The sequence below is a fragment of the Cinclus cinclus genome, chromosome 3 (genome assembly GCF_963662255.1).
Source record: "Cinclus cinclus chromosome 3, bCinCin1.1, whole genome shotgun sequence".
Taxonomy (NCBI): Eukaryota; Metazoa; Chordata; class Aves; order Passeriformes; family Cinclidae; genus Cinclus; species Cinclus cinclus.
The window spans coordinates 86963354-86985807 of NC_085048.1; the positions used below are offsets into that span (position 1 = coordinate 86963354).

Sequence of the window (22454 nt, forward strand, 5' to 3'; positions counted from 1 at the left end):
TGACATGTATCTATTAGGTTTGAAATTGCTGCTTTTAAGTACAACCAGACCACTTCTCAATGACATGCAAGAGCTGGAGACTTGAATTACATCTGAGATAATTTCTGTTAGACAAATTTCAGTTTGGTTGTGTTTCAAAACTCATATAATTTTTTTCCCCACCTCTTGGTACAGAATATAGTTATCCCTACAAGCCACTGCAACGGCATTTGCAGACTGCTGGACTCCTCTCAAGTTCCTGAATTAATTAAGGTCTGTGGTTCTATAGCAATTACTTTGAATCTAAAAAAATCTCTGAATATATTCTCCTTTGCAAAACAAATATCTTCGTGCAGTGATTATATATAAGCCTTTTAACCTTTCTATGATTTTTCACTGCTGTAGCTGATTTCATGCCTAATGTGAAAGAGATACGTTTAATAGGTGCTGTTTCAAGTCAGTGTAATAATGCTGCAGAACACAGCTTTTCCTACCATTGCTAATATATAATTACCTCAAACCTTTTTCTTATGATATGCTTACTTAGATTGAACTTTTGCGGAGATAAGTAATATCTTTGTCTTACTGAATTTCAGGATGCAAGGTTACTGTGCAGTAAAAAATCCGTGTCTACAGACAACATTCCAGAAGTAAGTAAATTCACAGATGGCTGTGCTTGTTCTTACTGTAATAATACTGTTTGGATATGGGGTTCAGATGAAGTGTAATCACTAGCTTTCAGGTCATGGAAGTATATTAACGTTGCTTAAATCCACCATTTGAAGTTCAGGGGTGGCTTTCCAGAGTAGGAGTAGAGGCTATCCAGATTTTCACATAGACCTGATACTCGACCTTGGAGTTGGCTGAGGGTTCATGCCTCAGTTTCTCTGTGTGATAGATATTTTTTTGAAAGTTTGAGTTAGTTAACAGTAGTAGTGTGAGGTTTAATTCATGCTTGTGAATTACAGTGATTCACTTGAGTGGCAGGTACCGTATAAATCCATACTGCTTCTAATGGTCAGATCTTTAAATTTCTGATCTGAGTGAAGTGGAGATGGAAAAAGAAACAGGCTTCTATTCCCTCCTTCCCGGAACACAAAGAACAGGGTGTGAGGGAAGTAGTAATGTTGACCTTTGTAGATATACAACTTAATGTTGGGGTTTTTCTTTGCTGTATTCTGACTCAGGTATTCAATTAGTATGCAATATTTAAACAGATAAAAGCCCCTTTAAATGATTTAAAAAATTCTTGGAGTGTGAAAGAAGAGGATTATTTTGTCTGTCTTTTATTAAAGTGATCCGACAAGTTGTTCAGGGAAGGATGATTTTGCAATTGACATTCTTTCTGTTACCTCCATTTAGAGTGCTAAATCTGACGTGTCTGCTTTGGAGAAGAAGCTAGAAAAGCAAAAAGCTGAAAACCAGCCTATTACAGATGTCTTGAAACAACTCATACATGCTCTTTGTGAAGAAGAGGTATCTTAAGCAATGCAGAGATAATTGGAAACACACAGCTATATTTTAAAGGGACATAAATGACTGTGTTATGGAAAGACATAGTTAAGCAAAGACAAGTGCAGTGCTTCAGGTTTCATGGTTTGATGCTTATAAATCAAACATAAGTGCAAAAAGCAATTAAATCAAAAGGTTAACTAATTTCAGCAACACCTTGAATGGCATGTTTTGGGGTTGCTGAAGTTTGTTTACAATAATCTGCAAAGTGAATGATAGTAACAGCTGTGATAGGTTTATCATACATGCCAAATGTCCTTTCAAGCCATGGCTCCGGTCTCTTATATCTAGATTGTCAAGCAACTGATACATGCACTAGTCATTTGCAATTCAAATATTACTAGGTTGTTAATGCAGGGATTGAAATTCCATTTTCCTGCAGGAGGAAAGCTCTTCTGAGATAAAGGGTCTCTTGCCTTCATTCGGCAGGCGTCCAGCTGTAGTTTACATTCATTTAGTGTGTGTCTGTAATTTGTGGGGTATCACCACACTTTCGTTCGGTTTCTTGTTCAGTACGATCCTGCCTATAAAGCTGGATATATAGGAACAGTAGCAGTTGTGCAGATGATAGCACAATATTCTCTGTTGCTACAAACACAATCTAGGAAGAGTTGTGTATCTCTACAGTTTTGCATATGAAATAAGCCTAAATACAAACACCATTGCAAGTTCAAAGTGGTCAAATGTATGAATAAGAATTTATAGAAAAATAAGCTTTCTATGGAATTATTAAGTAGATTCTTATTCTTTAGAAAGTAGTTGTTTTATGTGTTTGGCAGTGTACCAGGTGAAAATAGTTATGAATTCCAAATAAATAAGAACTGTTGTAGAATATGGGTTAATCCTGTTCATGGTCTCGGGATTAAAAAAAAAGTCTCTTGCATTAAAAAATGCAAGAAATGTATATGCAAAGCAAGAAAAATTATTTAGAACTCTGTTCTCAAATTAATGTGAAAGGTATTCTACAAAAATAATGTTTGCAAAACAGCTTTCACTCTTAAAATTTGCTAAAGCATTACAGCACTGTGTTTTCTTATGTGATCCTCCACTGCTAAAAGCACTAAAGCAGTCATTTAACTGCACACTGAATGTATAAGATTCATAATGTCAGATTGACTTTTCCTCTAGTTCACATCTTTGCTTTGTTCCTTTTTTAGAATATGCAAAAAGCCCTTGAAGTGAAAGCCAAATACGAACCGGACATGGTTGTCGGTGGCTATGCAGCCTTAATAAATTTGTGCTGTCGACATGATAATGTAGAAGAGGCAATGAACCTGAAAGAAAAAGTGTAAGTACACCGGCACTGAAACATGTCACAGAGATTTATGCTGATACACAGACCTTGTTGAATTAAGTAGGTTGAGTATTAACCCCCTCATCCATTTTTAATTAGTTTTCCCCAACAATGTATGTGTATTTAAAACAGTCATGGGTGTGGTTTTTGGAAACAAAAAAATTGCTTTGTGTAATTGAACATTAAAAGCAGCTAATTTGTGTTGTCTTTTTTTTTTTTTTAATTTTTATTTTGAAAAAGTTCGATTGCTACGTAAGATGTGTTTTATTTTTATTTTAAACATGCATAGTGTCTAAACTGAATTTAGGCTTAATTTACAGTTAAAGATTGGTACCTGTGTTGTGTTACGAAGCACCTAAAATGTGTTTAAAACGCAGAACACCAATGTAGTTTTTAGAATAGCAGTGTTCGAGTAGTATTACTTTAAGACTGTCAACAAGCATTCTATTTTAAATTTTTGTATTCAGTTCTCTGTATCTTCTGTAAAAGTTAGCTCCCAACTAAAGCATGCCATGCATGACCTATCCCAGAGCAAATTCTTACAGATGATCCTTCTATTTGCCTGTTTCTTTTTTCCCCTCAAAAGGCTCCTTTTGGTCTGATGCTATAATGAATTGAAAACAAGTTATATGTGACTTTCAGGTTCTCTCTCTCACATACACCCACCAAATATTTGCTTAGGTTTTACAGTAGGTTGGCAGGCAGGTGCTCATTACACCCTGCTCGTAAAAGAAATTATTTGAAATGATTGAGCTGTTGAATATCAAGAATTTTGCCACCCTACAAATAAGGGTTATGTATTGGCTTTGGCTGCGTTTCTGATCTCACACAGTCCCCAGAGCGAGCTTGCATGAAGTGAAATTCAGTCTTCTGCTGGAGTTTCACTGCGGTAAGGCATTTTTGCTGGTCTGCCTCAAGCACAGCCTCATATTGCAAAGTGTCTCTTTGGATTGTTACACAAAGAAACAGCAGTGGAGGAATTAACTTTTAGTACTTCCAGAGAAAAGAAACAATGCATAGCAGAAACTTCAAAATAGTAGCTTTTAACTTAGGTGAAGAGTTACAGTCTCTCTGTCAAAAAGAATATAGTCCCGTTCCAGTCATCTGCACTTGTTTCTTTCCAGGCTTCTGAAAAATACTCTTATTTTATGCAATAAAATGCAACTACCAAATAATTAATTAAACCATCTGACTCTTTCTCAGAAACATAACCTTTGGCTTTTAAGGGTGGGAAGGTGCATGGATCATATTTCTAAATGTTCTAACGATGCATCTTTTTGATTTTTATCAGATTTCTCCTTTAAGACTTACTATCATTTTTAGCTCTTAGTGCTGTTGTTATGTTATGTTATGTAGTTTGAAAAATAAAACTTTAACCTGAAGCTATAAAATGTAAGCCTCTGTTGATAAAATTCTTAATGCTTTAATTTCCAGCTTCCCTAGGAATTCACCTGTTGCTCTTGACAGTGGAAAGTGCATAGCACTCATAGAAGTCTTAGAAAAGCATGGTAGACTAGAAGGTAATCCATTTGCTTTCATTGTGTGTTTCTGCTATATAATAAAGGTATCTTGCCTCAAGAATAAAAATGTGAGTTGGTATTAATGGTATATCATGTCCTGAAAAGTGCTTGAACATTTTGCATACAAATTTGCATGTGAATTCAACCAGAGATGCTTGGACAGTGCAGGCCATTAGTTTTAATGGATTGGCAAGCTTGTCATTTACATTTGCACAGCTCAGTGCTTTTTGCATTTCTGCAGCTAGTTTTTATTAGCATTGCTGTTTGGATTGAGTTTGAAGATCATGACTTATGGCACAAATTGCGTATGTGCCTAGACTAATGGCTTTGTTTTTTGCTTAAGAAGGTCTGAAGGCTGAACATAAAACCCATAAACATAACCTCCTCGCAAGAGCCAAGTACTGCAAAAAATAATTTAACTTTTCATAAAGTATATATTTTTTTGCTACTATTATTTTTTTTGTGTTTGCTATGGAATTTTATATTCAATCTGTAAACTGCCTGGAAGTCTTGGGTTTTTAATGAGTGTTCTGCAAACTGCCTATTTTCATATTTCTAGATGTTTGCATTAAGCTGATAGCACTTTCATTTTTGTAATTTAGTCTAATAATTCTGTGGTTTACATGGTTTGATTGATCTTTGAAAAGAACTCTAGACTGTCATTAGCTTTAAAAGGAGATTCTGAATATTGAGTTCTGTGATTTTGTAGAACAACTACACTAACACATGATTTAAGCCTAGACACTAAATGTAATGATTTTATTTAAAACACTGTAAAACGAAACAAAAATAAAATTAATACAGTTTTTTTTTTCATGTAAGATCTTCCTTTGAAGTTTGTCTTGGCCTCATATCAAGTTTACTGTTAGAAAAATAATAAATAAACCTGATGTTGTCCAAATCGTAATAAATCAGATCATGTCCACCTCTACATTAAATGGTGTGAAAATGTGAGCTTGGTTTTAAGACCATAAATGTCCCTCAGAAAATAAAACAATTCAGAAATGTAGCCAAACATAAATTGGTCAAAACATTCTGTCTATGCAATAATTAAAAACATTATAAAAATGCACTTATTCCATAAACAAAAATGTTTGTTTCTGCCTTACTAATGAAGCTTAATGAACCTAATGTTTTAACATGCAGTCTGTTAGAAAGCTTTCATTGGCTCTCCTTGGCTAATTAGTATCGACACAGCAAACAGGCCCTATCGGTATCAGACCATTAGTCTGGCTGTATATACAGTGTAAACATATCTTTATTATCTGGCCTCGTGACAAGCCATCTGCTGAAGAAACAATGGAGTGATTTAGCAGATGTTAGCATTGAACGATAAAAGCATCCATTTAGTAGAGTCTTGCAGCTATAGGGCAGACTGTACAGGGTTATGTGGTGCAGAGTGGGCACACAGTTCCTATCTATAATTTGTAGTCAAAGTTGCAGCAAAATGATAAAACCATGCTATTGTGGATTTATAATTGTAGTCTCGTTTAGAAATGCAAGTAGTAATTAACTTGAAATCAGCATTATACACCAGAATTTACATTCCTGCTGGGTTTGAAATGCTGTTTTAATAGCAGTTTGTTTTCCCTACATGAAATTACCTAAGGGTCTTTTGTGTTGTTTCATTGTAGATGCTATTAACATTCTAACGGAGATGAAAGAGAAGGATGTTCCTATCTCAGGCAGAACAGTTGCATCTCTTCTCCGCATTCTTAATGCCGCTGCCATGCGAGGTGAAGTTGAAACAGTGAATCGATTACATGAGACCATTGCAAACCTGGGGTTGGTGCAAACTGCTGCCCTTCACGCCCCTCTGATTACAGTTCACCTTGAAAAGTAAGCTACGCTTGGGCTTCAGATGAAACAATTTATGATATTTATTTGTGTTCTATGACCTGTGTACGCAATTCACAGCTGCACGTAGGTGTCTGGAAGTGCTCATGCACGTGCAGTTACTGAAGTGATCTTGGAGCAGTAATGAACAAATATGTTTTCTTAATTTAGCTAAATCTCTTTTCATCAGCCAGACATCGTGTCATGATCTCTGGGAACAGCAGCTGTGCTTTATGGCCACATCAGAGATGAAGTGGCTATATGTTGGAATATGCTTATTAATTAGTTTGTTCTAAAGTCTGTTTGACAAGATAGCTATTCAGAGCACGATAGGTGCAGTCTCAGCTCTTGTGGTTAAGTGGAACATGTTTTCACTTCAAAACAGCATTATTTTGCTGTGCCTTCCAGTATATCTCAGGTGAGTTGCAGGGTGATTGTTGAACACTGAAGTATTTTTAATTCACGTAATTCAAATAATTTTATATCATTGCCAGTAGGCTGCCGTGTTGCTGAATTTAAAATTCAAAGAAAATGCTGTCTGGTCTGTTATGTTTGAGGGGCTTTGCCTATATATACTTGTAATGCCATTTATTAGAGAAAAGGAATTTTGTACAGGCATTCTGGTGGGAAGTATCTTTAATTCCATATGCATTATTCCTTTGCGTACATTTTCATTATGAGGTGTAAGGTATTTGAATTAACATACATATGAATCATGTAACAATTTCCTTCTAAAACTGAGGCAAGAATCCCTTTTTCTTTGCCATATGAACAATCCTTTTATTATTCTTTTGTGTATCACTTACGTAGTTCCTGGATTTTCAGCACTTGGAGATGGAGATAGAGCTTATAAATCAATTTCTTGATATTTGGTTCATGTAAACAAAATGTTATTGGCAGAATACCTGCAAAAAAAGTGAATTTTTCATAGTATCATCTAAGTCAGCCATGTAGGGTTTTTTAGTTCTTATAGGTATTCTGGGTATGCAAGGTCTGTGTAACATTTTTGCATTGAAGGTTCTTGAAAAAGAGAACTCTTGGTAGATGTGTGTACATTCTCTTTTAAAAACAGTATTTTAGTCAAGTGGTCAACAGTTAAGAATATGGTGTACGTCTTCTCAGTCAGTGACTCTGCCTTGGTTGCATCACAAGCCAGGCAGATGTTTATGAAAGTAATTTAACTGCAATCATATGTAACTAATGTGTCGGAAAAATATCTGATACGCTTTGCAGTGTGCATAAGAGCAGCTGCATTTTACATAATTGCTTTATGCACCTTGACATGCAAGTTGTACCTAGTGCTACTTGGGCTCTTTTCACTTGAGATGTAGTGTATGATGGTGTAGATAAAGGTGTGATCATGTGCAGATGAAGAGGGGGGGACAGGTAATGAGAGTTATTTTGATTCCACTTTTTTTTTCCTAAAAGTTTTTGGGAAAACTTTATTAAAAGTTGGGAATTTTTTCTTAATGAAGGGATTTTTGATGAGACTAGATTCATGAAGAAAGAAGTGGTTCCAGACTGTGGAATTGTATGGCTAGAAGTCATTGGTCCTCACCTGTGGAGGTGCTAATATATTTAATATATATAAATAAAACGCAAAGTAAGCTAATTTCTTATGGCTTTTTTGCCACCTTACGTGTGGAGAGACTGCATCTTCTCTGATGGTAGATAGAGTTTGAAAGGTGGTTGTTTTTTTTTCTTTTGCTTAGGAGGAAGAACTGCATTTTCACTGGGGTGTTTGTCTTTTGGCGAGGGGGAGGCGGTGTGGTTTGGGGTTTGTTTGTTATTCTTAGATATGCTAAGAATATTTTGAAAATTATGAGTGACTGAAATAAGTGTTAGCAATTTCTTTCAGTAGTAGTGCTTATTATTTGCCATCCTGCAGCTCAAGTGTCATGCTGCAATGTTGTCATCCAGCTGCAGGTCATCAGCATGCCTCTGAAATAAGCTCGGGGGTATTTTTAAATGTTCCACAGCAGTGGTTGTACTAGTGTTTTGTGCTCTTAATTTGTTTCAAACATTATTAATTGCTTGTAAAGGAATCTGTGATTTGCTTTTGAAGATTTCAACAATTATAGGTATAAATCTACCCTTTTCTTCCAGTCCTAAATATTCTTAAATTCTTGTTAAGTCTTAGTGCAAGTTAAAAATTTCCAACAGAGCATGGAAAAGAAAAAGATGTTGATGATGGACAGCATAACTTTACAAAAGCCAGCATTCTAGTAGAATGGACATTTTGCCTTTAATATTCTGGGAAACTTTTAACTGAAGTAACTAGAGAAAGAGCTCATACTTACCTTGTGGTTTTTCTGACAGTGTGTAAGGGAACTACCCACCTGCTTTGAATTGTCTGATTTTTGTTTATGACCTTGAACAGTTTCTCAAGATGGGAAAATCAAAATACAAATTGAGACAGTCCATATGGTCTTGGTCTGTGATATAATGTGATAAACCTTCCTTGGATTGTGTGACAAAAATCTGCAAGGGTATAAAGAACTTGTACTTTGGCTTAAAATATGTCTTATTTTTGAACTGGTTTCTCCAGCTGCTGATAATTAGAAAAACTTGTTGTACCTATACCATGTAAAATTTATCAAGATTTTTAAGGATTGTAGTTTTGGCTTAACTTCTCTACCAACTCACCTGTGAGAAAAGAAACAAAAAGAAAAATCTTGAGGTTTGAAATTTACTAATTCCTGATAAAAGAATTTCTCTTAAGGAGAGGGAAGAAAATTTGCAGATTAACTATGAAGGCATTATGTTATTCACCATTTGAGTAAATTATTTTGTAGTTTTAAGTTAGGGAACACAAGCAGTTAATACCTGTATCTTAAAAGATAAAAAGGCTATAGCTGGATTGTTTTTTCTTCAAAAGTGTTTAGTGTATTTTAATATAGCATTGTCCATTTTATGCTTATTTGTCATTAATCACATATAAACCCATTTTGATTAGTTTCTTATGTAGTAGACAGAGCATGAATGCAGTGCCTTGACAATTTTCCTTCTGTTTTCATGGAGTTAAAATCACTTGTGATTTTGAGATCATTCTGTAGCACTTAGAAATTATTTGACTTTTATATGCACTTCAAAAAAAAATAGGTATCTCTGTTAATTAAATCATATTTTTAGTGGGGGACACATATCTCTAGTGGGGGGAGGTCTTTTTTTTCTAATTTTTTTAGTGGCTTTATTTCAAATATTGTATTAGAACTCCTTATGTGTTGCGATGAAATTAGGGATGTTTGGCTCTCTTACTCCATTATTGCAATTAGGAATTTAGCATCATCAGTGTCAAAGGACAAAAGTGTCTCATTTGCCCTATGGGGACAGGACAGTGATAAGATGATTTTTCGTCAAGGATCATTGGGTCGTAATTAAGTTACATTCATGGCTATTGCTTTTTGAAGGATGATTGGTAAATGACAGGCTTCATGTGCTTGCTATGGACAGTGTTCACTAGGGTTTTTTCTCTCTCTGTCAGAAAATCCTGTTGAGTCTGATAATGTAAATGTGGCATTTTATTCTGAACAAAAGAGCAGGGAAATGAGCTATCTTGTCTAATCATTCAGTTGTTTAACACCGACTTCCAGTTTAGACTCAATTGGCTGGAAAGCACTTGACATGTGAAGTTAGTGCTGTTCCGAACGCATGTTTGAGTAAATTTTAAAGTAAGTGACAGCTAAATTGTACCTAGGGAAATTACAAAGCCTTCAACACAGTTAATTTTTTGGGGAGGATTAGTTGTAATTGCAACACCAGTCTCCTTGAAGATTCCTTAGTACAGCAAATGAACAGAAACACATTTAGCTCTTTCAAGAGCCCGTTCTCTTTTAAGAGAATAATTTTTGTAAAGCTGATTGTACCTTGCTGAATTGACTTCTCTACACTAACATCTGCTTCAGATTTGTAGAGAGGGATTTGTTTTACCACGCTATCCTCCACCCCCACCCCAGAGAGTCCCTTTCTTCTTTCTACCTCTCTAGTGATTTCAGGTTTGAGAGCTTTTCAATCAGTAAACCCCTTAGGTAAATTGCCACTTCACTAAAGCTTTATGCATAATGTTGCAGCACTTCATTCCAATTAAAATCAATATTTGGAGTCTTATTTTTATCAGGCAGACTCTCTGGTTGGGAAAGTTGTTTATTACAAGTCAAAGGGCTAGATTTAGTGTTACATTCTTAAAGGAAGAGGGGAATGGCTCGTTGAAAGTGAGGGGACCTGAAATGTCCAGTCATGGTACAGCCAGTCCTGCTACTGAGTGTGTCCTGCAAACCTTCTGACACCTGAGTAATTTTGGCTCTTCAGATAGCTTTGTGTGATTAAAATTACCCACACAAGTATTTTGGAAGATTGGATCCATAATACCTTGGACTTCATAGCCACTCTAAACAGAAACCTAAAGAATCAAAAAACTTGGTGTCTTAACCTGAACATCACTTTAGCTGGAAAGTAATGCCAAAGTAGGACTACTCTGGGCCGAGCAGAAAGTATTCATGGCTGAGGCTCTTTCTGTCATTCAAAAATAATAGTATGTCTTCTTTTTTTAAAAGAGCAAGTTTCAAAGTGCCAGAAAATATACGCCTAATCTTTAAGTGGAACAGGCCGTAGTCCTTAACAGATAATATTTGTGAGTGACTTAAAGCTGTAGTAACTGACCAGCTCAAAATGAAGCATGGTTCATCTATCTTCACACTATAATACTGTTTATTCCAAACTGTTGCTGGAAATCCAGTTTTTCCAACGTGGCTATGAGTATATGGGGTTTTTTTTTTCCTTTTTTGACTTGGATCGTATTAATTACATAGTAATTTTAGACAAGGCTTTTAATGTATTAGAGTAGTAAGTATCCTTTGGGAGGATAAAAGGGTGTTTGATATGCATAACTTCTTACAGAAAGATTCCCAAATACTTTCAGATGTACAGCTGTTTCTTAGTTTTAGCTCATTATGTCTAAATATCGTTTTCTTAAAATGTAGAAATTCTTTTTTGTGCAGCTCTTTTTATTATAATTATTACAAGAAACACATTAAAATGTTAGCTTTACTTAAAATTTGAAGCCTACAGTGAGTTCCTTATTTTAATTTTCTAAAAGGACTGTAAAAACTGCTTACAATGGTAACTGCTGGTACTTACTTGGAATTAACTGCAGTTTGTGACAGTTAAAACATACTGCATATTGATAAATCATAGAGGCTCAAGTACAAGCATAAGCTTGATAATTTTTCCTTTTCAGTAGTGATACCAAAAATTTCTTTGTGGATGCTGAACTTCTCTGTGTTTTATTGTTTTGTATTTGTCTTTTCCAGCTTTAGCAATTACATGTTTTATAAACCCCCTTTTCTAGTAAACTGTGGATGACTGGTTAGTTGATTGAACACAAGTGAACAAATATATCTGATTTCAGTAGATTCAAAGCAGTTGTAGCAGTATGTCAGTGTGTAAGATACAGAACTCCTTAAAGGCAGGCTAACTCAGCCCCTTTGAGCAGGAAGTCCCAGTAACAAGTGCAGTATTTCCATTTGTTTTTGTCTCAGGTCTTTGCTGACTGTTTGTTTTTCTCTGCATGTGCAGTATTAATGCCTTCAGAAGTATACATGTAGAGACTAGAAAACTGTTAATGCTACTGCTTGAATGACATTCCAATTATTCATTCATTTATTGATAGCTTTGACCTAAAAACAAGTCACTTTAATCCTTTAGGAATACAGCCGAGACAATGCTGTAGGTGTTTGAGCATCAGTCTGAAAAGCTAGATTTATCACTGAAAACTTTAATTTGAATGTATAAATGTTGTTGTGCCTCCTTAGAAATTGAGTAGTTTTCTGTAAAACTGTTTTTTTCTAGATGTTAACTGAACTTGCATCTAAAGCAGAAGAAAAATACTGATTATATAAATTTATATCTGACTATGGTAACTACCATAGTATTTCTCTTTTATGACAGTAATCTAGCCTGCAACATCTACTTGCAGTTTTGAAATTAACCTGTAATTTAGTCTTCACCCCAAATGACAAAAATTCAAATGACTCCATGGGGTGCCAGAAGATGCACTGTAAACAGGGCTCAGTAAGGGGGTAAGGTAGAAATCCATCATCGTAGGTTCTTTTAAAGAATGCCAGTATTACTGAATAGAATTAATTCTTCTTCTGTGTTTTACTGTTAAAAATTTAAAAAATACTAGCCTAGATAATTACAGTAGTACATAGTAGTTTATATAGTTCATTCTTTGAAAAAGCAAAATCTGTGCTGCACAAGAAATGTATTGTGAGGAGAGGACATCTGAATTTGGTTTGTTTTAACAGTAATATCTTGATTTGTTAAGGCTTTGTTGATGAAAAATAAGGTTGCTTCAGGAATGTTATATCATTATTTCAAGTCAGCCTTTCAGCTTCTGTTGATAAGTGATTTTTTAATTTTTTTTTTTTCCTTTGGTAACTTAGATCACCCTTATCAAATAAGGCTCTTGAAATCTAAAATGCAGTCTTACTGCATGGCTACTTACATTTTGTGTGTGGGTGGGGCTTGGTTTGTTTCAGCTTAAACCTTACTCTTCAAGGAAAAACTTGACATATTGTTTTACTAGTGTTTCTGTGGTTGTCCTTGATTGTTTCCAGTGTTTTTGCTTTTTTTTGTTTGGTTTTATTTCAACATTGGGTTGTAATCCTTTGAAAAAATGGTCTGCAGCAGATGATTAAATACAGTTAGTTACACAGTACAGAAGGTTATTTTGTATTTGTTGTTACTATGATTATTTTTACAACTTTTCAGTTTTGCATTTTAATTATGTATACTTCTGAAGGTGTCAATAGTGTATACGTAGCGGGAAATTCAGCAAAGAATTGAGGTACGACAAATGAAAATGTTATCTGTGTTACTTCTGCTTGCTGCTCAAAGGCCTCTTTGAGTTGACTAAATTCACTAAATGCATTTAATACTGTCTTGCACACTTCCTACTACATGGATTTACACTAGTGCCATATCTTTATGACATGGATAGGCCTGCATAAAACAAATTTTGGTACCATACTATATTCTGGAATTAACTGCAGAAATTGTATTTTTTAAAGTAGAAAATACCTGTTTGATTCTGATTTTTCATATAGAATGGAATAATGCTGTAGCCCTTCCTTTGTGATGTAATGGACATCAACAGATTATTTATAGGCACTCTGTTAAGGTGTAAAACCAGTATGAAGCAATCTAATCAGCTGTGGTTATCTTACTTAACTCTGGTGGTTTATAATGAAACAGAATATTTTGGAATAATTGTGACAAACTTAAAAATTGGAAATACCTGAACATAGACATTGAGATAACAGAACATACATGATACTGCTTACAAAGGAGAAAAATAAAGCTGTTAAACACTTAAGTGAATTTTCTGTGGAATTTGGGTTTTGTCAAGAATATTGCTCAAAAATTAAGTGCATCTCATGCTGAGGAACGTTCACGCCTTTGGCTAATTTGTAGTCAACAATGGTCATGGAATCAAAAATAATAAAAGTTGGGGGAATAAACACTTGGATTATAGACTGCTAAATGAATTTTCTGTGAAATTTTCAAAATTAAAATTCTGTGAAATTTTCAAGATGCATTGCTCCTGCTCAGAATGTTTTTATTCTTGTTTTGTTTCATTCCACAAGGGATGACATGCCTGCTGCTCTGGAAGCTTTAATCAGCTGTTACAAGAAGTATGGTAAAATTCTTCAAATTCATACCATCTACTGTAAACTGGTAGAAAAAGGAGATGCTGATCTTCTGCAGAAGGGTTAGTTGAATGTAGTCAAATGCTGTCTGCTAATATGAAGTGTTTTCTGGGGGGTTTTCTTTCAAGATTTGTATATTAGTTCTTTCAACTGAAAGAAAAAAATTGTTTGTCTTTATGTGTGTTAACTTTAAAGCACTAATATGATGCCTGCATTCTTCAGATTGAAAAATTGCTTGTAATTTTAAACATGGAACAGCTCTGTTTATATAATACATGATTGAGCTCTCCAAGATGACTGCTAATACTTGTTCTAGCTATGTATGTTACTATTAATAAATAAATTAGTAATAGCGCATCACAATAACAAAACATCTGTTTTTCAAACAGCTGTGCAGTTCACAAATCATGTATCCTCACTTTTTATGAGCAGAGCGTGCCAATATAGTGTATTTTGTTGAAAGTAGTTTAAAATGTAGTGCAGATAAAATAGAAGAACATTTTAAGTATGCTCAACCACCAAGCTACAGCAAATTGTGTCGTGTGTTATAATCATTCTGTTTCAAAATTTATCCCCTTACAGCTTATATTTTATGAGGCTTGGAAAATAGTAGTATTAGGAATGTCTGACATAAATATTGAAATACTTCAATATATTGGGTAAATTAATGAGTTTTTTCTGTCTTTAGTTTCAGATTTTGTAAGCAGAGAATATGGTGACATGATGGCTCTCTACGATCTGTTCTTCGCCTTCTTGCAAACAGGAAAATACAAAGAAGCCAAGAAGGTCATCGAGGTGGGATTTTAACTATAGTACTCTAATCGTGCAGCTATTTAGATTCTTAATAAGAAACATTTAAAGTTTTTAACTTTTAATTAGACTTGTTCCGATTCATGTTAATAGAATGCAATCCCAGTGATAAAAACCCTCGGCCAGCTTTATTTTGTGTAATTACAGTTCAGAAGAGAGACAGTCGTCTTGTACATTGAAATTGTTTCCTCACTTTTTCAAATATGCTCTTATATATCAAAATGATATTTGCATATTAAATATCAGATTGTGGAACAATTAAATTAAACTGGCATTCCTGGGTGTAAAGTTGCTAATCCTCTTTCCGAAGGAATTCTTTGTTCTTAAAAGCACTGGAATTTAATTTGCTGCAGACCATGCTCAGATTTATTTGTAATGCTTGTCTACAAGTTAATCAGCCAAACAACCGCTGTCTGCTACTGCTTGGCATTTAATTTAGCATTTCTTCTCTCTCTCCCTTTTTCAGGATAGTAAGCAGCTTATAGGAAGTGGTAGGTGACAAACTTGGTCTATTTAGGATTAGTATACTTTATCTAGACTTGATTGAAATTGTGCTTACTGAAATTGATAAGTCAAAGGGGCAGCTGCAGAGTCTGCCCAGATTGTGATTATTTTTTTCTTCTTAACACACTTGTATGTTTTTTAAATGCTGCATAACTTTTCCACTTAATATATGGGAGGAGGTATCTTGCAGAAAAAGTAATAGCTTGTCCTCAGCATTTTTGTGTTATGCACATACTCAACTCTAACGTAATTTTGGGGTTTTTTTCCTTCCGGAGACAAAGAATGCATTTTCTCCTAGTTCCCTTTAAAGTATCTGAAATACTAGCTATCCCTGCTTGAATTGTGTAATGGAAATCTTGCTTTTAAGAAATCTTAACTGAAGATCTGTTTGTTTGTCTGTGGTGGAGCAACACTGTCCTGCTGTGGGGTGTGTAGATACTGCAAAGCAGAGTGTTGAAACATTGGCATTTTTGTTCTGAGAGGGTCTTTTTAGCTCAAATCTTGTAATACAGAAAAAAAATAAATATCATTATCTGACAGCAGATGACACTGAGGAGTTGAGCTCTTTTTACTGTGATTAAAGCATATAGGAGGTAGAAGTAGGAAATCTGAGATTTGGAAGTAAAAATTAAAGCTAAATGAGCAAAACTGTTATGTCATGTGATTTAGCATCTCCTTCTTTGATATTGGTATTTAATTTCTCAGAATTTGTATTTGTGTTCTGGAGCTCAGCAGTTGTGAATAGGATAATAAGCAAGTTACCAAATTGTTGGGGCTCTGAAACTCTTGTAATTTTCTTAAGACATGCCAGATTTTCTCTACAGTTATTCAGTATTTGTTGATTGATCGTAAGTTGCTACTAACCACAGATGTTTAGGCATAAATCTAACACCAAATATCTGGAGATAAAAAGCAGGAAAACTTTCATTTAATGCTAGTTGAAGTATTTTTATCTAACTTCTATGAAGTATGAATTAGAACTTAGTTTACACTGTGGAAGAAGAGCCGGTTTAAGTTGCAGAATTCTTATTAGTATAGGAATTTAGCTAGGAATAGTATGCATGTATTTCACTAGTGGAAGTGTGTCACAAAATCAATTACTCTACAGTAATAATATTTAAAGTATGCTTTTTTATGTCACAATATGTTAAGCGTTTTCAAAGAAATTGTTTCCAAAAGGGGAGGACAGAAACCTTATAATTGATACTTTGCTGAAGAAGAAAATAATTGTTTGTATTGTTTTAAAACACAAGCAAGTTCCTATATGCTTTTTGATTTGTTGGGAGGTGAAAGCCTTGATCAGTATAATGTGAAATGGTGTGAATATGTATAATAAAGATGTATTTGTATTCTTTTTTTCTAGTCCAGTGGGTTTTGTGACTAAATTTGTGACTCCTGATGGTCATCTCAGATTATTTTTCTATCTTCTTTTCTTGTGAAATAATATTCAGTCAAGGAGATCAGTTGGTTCTGCTTTCTCTTTTAGATGCTGTTGCATGTATATGCTTTGTTTTGTTTTGAAAACATCTATGGAATTAATGGAGTATCTAAAAGGACAGTAATAAATCTGGAAAGAAACCTTAGGAGCTAAGGAAATTAACACTGTGGAGGTTATGGTTGCTTAAATGGGATGTTTACTCACTGGAGACCACTGCCTCTGCTTGCTCTTGCTATGTTTAGAAATTAGAGGTACCCTAGATGTTTATGTGAAACTTAGTGACAGGTGCTGCTTTGAAAAACTTGGGCCTCAAAGCCCCAGGAACAAAAAAAATAACTCTTAAATCTCAAATCTTCAGTAAAATGAAAGTGAGTAACAGTACTGGGAAAGGACAGAGGATGTGACTGAGATTATAAAAATCAGGTCAGACTTGTGTATGTTACATTATCTGGCCACAACTGTGTTGTGAATGCATGTATATGCAAGATCATGTTATGGGATATAACGAGGAAGCTGAAAGTTCTGTGCCTTGTCTGCTTACTATAATAAAAGCAAGACTAATCAGAGAAGGAGAGTGTGAGAGGCAACGAAAGGGAAGTACAAAGGAGATAAGGCAAAGAATTTGTCTGACCCATGCTAAAACAGCTAGACTGAAGCATGTGGTAGTTTGGTAGTGGGAGCCTCTTCTGAGGCAGTGCTGACTGGAAGAGAAGCTGTGTTTGAGAAGACTGTGGGGAAAGTTTCTGAGGCATCTTGGGGCTTGGGCTTGTGTGATAAGGTTTGCAGTATTGTTGAACTGCCTTATTAAGTGCTTGAGAGTCTTGTTCTCGTAGACAATAGCTACAAATAAGGTACACTTTACAGAGCAGCCAAGGTTAAGTCTATTTTATTCTAGCTGTATCTGGAGATTGCTGATCCCCCAAAGTTGTGCCAGTAGATGCTGTTTCACTTTACACTGAAAACAAGTTCCACCAATGGGTGCTGTAATACATCAAGACATAATTTAATCTTCTTAATTGCACCTCAACTGATAAGTTAGATTTTGTCTTGAGTCCTTGAAAGATGATCATGTAAAAACAAACTTGGCACATCTCTCTTCTTGCCCCTTACCACAAGGTCACATACTAGCTTGCTTTCCCTTGGATTGGCACAGCATGACTTCTGTGTCATCAAATCTAGCTCTGGATACTTAAGAGTTTTTTCCCTCGCTTAGAAAGGCAGCTTAATTGCCTTCTGTCCTTGTATTTTCATAAGAAAAGTGAAGAAAATTAGGTCAGTATGTTTTGCCTTTAACTAAATTTAACTACATTAAAACTGATGTAGGCTAAAAGAAAGGGATGGGAATTTTCAATAAATAAGATTTGGGAGAAAGTACCTTCTAAAAATACTTTAGATATCCTCTAAAATGTTTTCTTGTTTGAAATATATTTAATCAGATCTCCTCCTGGAGAGAAGTCTAACATAATTATGTGGAGAGAATCTAGAAGAATGGTTTGGTCTTATGTTCTTCTAAGTCTGGCATATAAATGATAAAAGAATATTTTAGAGCCTAGTCCCCCAGATCTCTCAAATTCTTACCTGTTGCCTGTACTGGACAGTTAAAAGTCTCTTTTGTTTGCTCAGCTGCTGATTGCCACAGGTGCTTAAGAGTAAAAAAGGGAGTGTTACACCACCTTGGAGGAATTTATTTATTCCCCTTTTCACCTGTTACTGGATTTGTTTTCATGCTGCATAGTGGTTTACAGATTTTACTAGTTACAGTAGTTAAAATATAGTTGATCTCTGCCATTTTTGTTGGATTTAATATTTTGGTCATCTCTGAATCTTTCACCAGGATCTCATAACTTGCAGTTGTTTTGCATTCATGGTGGTTGAATATTTCCAGACTCACCCTTTTTTCTGCATTTATTCGTGCTGAATGCAGCTACTTTTAAATACCCACTGAATAAATGTGTAATGCAGCCCTTTTCCACTCTTGACTTTTTCTAGAAAGGTTTGTATCTGGTTCAGTACTGTAATAGTCCTGCAGCAGAGGGTTGAGCAAAGCCCATCTATAAATCTGCTTACTGAAAGCCTGAACCATGTTTTCATGGAAGGAAGAAGAAAGGAACACTTAATTTCTGTGACTGAATAGGCAAGGTATTAAGCTGATGTTAAACTGTTTCTGCACTGTATCAGCAAAATCATAGCACCTTAAATCAAGTTTCATTGTGCAGCAAAATACCTAAATAAACCAAAACAAGCACCATGTTCAAAATGATATCAGGTTACTTCCATTTTTGGTTGGGAACTTGTGGACTCCTCTGATAGGAAGTAGGAGTTGGTAGCAGTGTTCCACTATCTTGTGTTGTTTAACAGATGCTTCTTGAAATCTTTCTGGATCAAATCACATCAGCTGTTAAAATAACAGCTGTTAATTTGCTCCTTTGGTGGAAGAGTAGAAGCTCTCATCTCTACTCTGATTTTGATTTTGCTGGAAATGAAGGCAAAGAGGATTGGAATACAGGGATAGATCTCAGAACTGTGAAGGAGAGTTTTTCTGTAGAAGTTCAACCTGTGTATTTTGTTTCCACTAGAGGAGCCTTCCTTGAAAATGCCCATGGATAGTGCATGGCTTCAGAATTCTTTTAACCAGATTTTAATCAAGTGTAGTACTATCTTCATCTACTCTCATACTAAATATGTTGTTTATATTTAATAATTAAATTTATCATACCATATCCTACAGATCTCAAGACGTTAGAGTGAAGAATTCAGGGACAAATGGTTGTGAAATAGTTTAATTAAATGTGTTTCATTGTGAAGAAATGTAAGAGAAGACGTTTGCTGCTGAAATCTGGGACCTGACAAAAGAGCTGGTTTGGGTGACTTTAGTGTACAGGAATAAATTTATCAACAGATGTCAAGTTAATTTAGGAGGTAAATAGATTTAAGCAAAGAATTGTGACATCCAATGTCAGCAGACCTCAAGATACCAGTTGCTATTGGATTTAATCTGCCATAAAAACAATGAGAATATTTCTACATGATATTGAGAGATTACAACCTTGTTTCATCCTGATTGCTTTTTGTAAGAGTCTGCATCATAAAATTGAATGCTGTTGATTTTATGCTGGAGATGAACTACCAGGAGAAGATGCTTTCTTGATTTGTGACAGCAGGGTGGGGGGAGGGGTGCATGAGTTATGTGTAATTTAGTGATGGTTATATGTAGTGTCTGAATTTATTTGAAAAGACTTATTTTTGGTCCTGTTGAGAAAAGAGTGGTGGTGATTAAAATGAAATTTATGTGTTTCTGAACAAGATTGTATTCCATGATGGTGGTCTGAGATTTAGGAATAGTTTGTAGGGGTTATAATAGCTTTTATTAGGGTAACTGTGTGCAACTGAGACGGAGGGGAAAGACCTTGTAAGCATGTAAGCCCTATAATTACAAGAAAAGAATTTCTAAAATTATTATTGAGTCTTACTAGTCCAACAAAATCACTGCTTTTCCTTCTGAAACTGGACTCTGACACAGTTGGTTATTAGTGAACTTGGACTTTCTTTCCATGCATCAGTGCATGTATGTTAATTAAAAAGGGGTGCTTATTAGTTCAGTGCACGTTATTTGGAAGTTCTTAAGTATTCCTTTCTTACACGGAAGGGATATATTTCAAATAAGTAAATTTGGTAAAGGGGATGACTACTGAAAAAATTCCTTCCTGAAAGGAAGACGGTAATGTGTTCTGAATGTGGGATTATGGCAGGATCTGTGCATTTTTTCTTAGCTCCAGGGACTTAGTTAGAAGGAGGAGGTTTCTAATGCTTTCTTTTCATTCATCATACACTGTAAAACCACATTACAAGGCCAAGGGCACATTTTTGTTCTGTTTTGAGTCTAGGGTAACCTTGAGGACTTGGTTTTAAGCAGAATTTTTGTGTATTTTTGGTGTCACCTTTTCTTCCAGTGTGATTATTGTTGTGAATGTTGACTAATTTTTTTTTGTAATAATATTCCACTGCATAATTTATTTTGGAAGACTTACTGGTAAATGTAGAATATTCCAAGTGATTAAATGTACATCATTTTCAGTTGTGTTGAGTAATGATAAAGTTGTAAAACTCCATCATAGTATTATTTTAGTGTTTTTGGACTATAAACAAGTTGCCTGACAATTTTCTCAATGTTTGTCTAACATAAAGCAAAGTATATTCCTCTTTAAAGTGAAATAAATAAAATAATGAGTATTTACTCAACAGATACTTGTGTTAGTAAAGTAAGTGGACTGTGAAACTGACAGAAGCTTTGAAGGACATATCTACTTATGAAGAAAAAAGCCACAAACCAACAGTACAAACTTTCCCAGTGGAGACTGTAAGCTTTGCATTTTCTTGCTGTAAACTACTGCTGCTTTGTACAGCAAAATTGACCTAGTGAAAGTTGGTTGCTACCTTGTGTGATTGTAGGATAGGCAGAAAGGAGAGCATGAGCTTGAATTCTCATCAGCCTCAGGAGACTAGTTAGTGAGGATATATATATAGGCACATGTGCCTTTGTCTTTCATTAAATATCTGGTACTGCAAATAAAATATCAAATACACTATAGCTGAGTAGGCTTTGAAGGTGTGACTTGCAGTGGAGCAGTTCAGAAGTTTCAATATTCCAGTACTGCATTAGAGTGCTTGTCCTCTTTATCAAACATGAAAAGTAGACATATTGAAGGTACAGATGTACCTTACAAGCTTACATACAGTTAGTTATCCCTTGACCAAAAAGTTGAACAATAATCCACATATTTTAGATGAGTTTCTCTTTAAAGAATTCAGTATTATGGGGGTTGTATTTTTTAGTGATATTTATTTATGGGCAAAATTGCTTATAAAGAAGAAATTACAAGTTTTTTAGAGCATTTGCAAGGTTTTCTTTTGTTTAGAAAAAGTAAAGTGAGGGTATCTTTCTGTGCCATCACCAGAGAAACCAATTTTGAAATCAATGAGAACTAAACTTCTTTCAAAGTGGAAAGTGAAGTTGTAGGAAAATAGTATTGCTTCCATTGCCAGCCATAAACAGCTGGAGCTGTAGTACAATGACTTAAGGAAAAGCTCAGTTAGGAGAGCACTAGTATGTTTATTAGAGAGTTGATATGATTGCAACAGGAAAGATGCTTTTTGATGCACAGGTTATTTTTAGATCCCTCAGTCTCTAAATCGGCATCTTTTGTGAGCTTCTGGACTATTGCATGAAAGTTCAGAGCCAATAATCAAAATAAGGGTTTTTTTCCTATATGTTCAACAGTGATACTTCACATAGACATTGCTATAGAGACTGTAGTGGGAGAAATATGTCAAAGTGGTATACCTGCATACATATGAACCCAAGGTGTAAGATTATTTAAAAAATAATGTAAATATGTTAATTGGTATTTTTTAAAAAACTAATGCATTGTCATTTGGAAGTAAAGGAGTGTTTAACGGGAGAAAAAAATAATAGAAGTGTAAAATAATTTTACCCATCTCATTCAATAAGTAGACTAGGATGGCTACATAAGTTACAGAAATTTCATGTATGTTCTTCTGACTTTCTGATTAAGAAGTGCACTTACTGCTTAGTAGAAGGGAGGACTTCTGCCACAAGTTTTAACCTAGGGGAAAATTCAACAAAAATATCCAGTGTTTGTTGTGAAAGCTTTGTTAAAATAACCTGCCATGCAAAAATATCCCAGGCTTCATTAAAGCTGAATGGAATTTGTGAGATTTTCATAGACATTTTTGTGGAATCAGGGAAAAATTGGTCTTTAAATTAAGAACTTCCCATCAAGTCTTCTGTTTTCCTTGACACTTATGTTGGAGAGAGCTGTTAGGAATGACAC

At 34.9% G+C, this 22454-nt stretch overlaps 1 protein-coding gene across 1 annotated transcript in view; it reads left to right on the top strand.

Annotated features, from left to right (window-relative positions):
* LRPPRC (leucine rich pentatricopeptide repeat containing) overlaps positions 1-22454 on the top strand; it is a 158397-nt gene that overhangs the window by 106682 nt on the left and 29261 nt on the right. Inside the window, exons 22-29 of the mRNA XM_062489024.1 lie at positions 175-252; positions 576-629; positions 1342-1455; positions 2649-2779; positions 4220-4305; positions 5940-6144; positions 13788-13912; positions 14539-14645. Coding sequence (XP_062345008.1) covers positions 175-252; positions 576-629; positions 1342-1455; positions 2649-2779; positions 4220-4305; positions 5940-6144; positions 13788-13912; positions 14539-14645 — 900 coding nt within the window. The remainder of the gene's footprint in view (positions 1-174; positions 253-575; positions 630-1341; positions 1456-2648; positions 2780-4219; positions 4306-5939; positions 6145-13787; positions 13913-14538; positions 14646-22454) is intronic.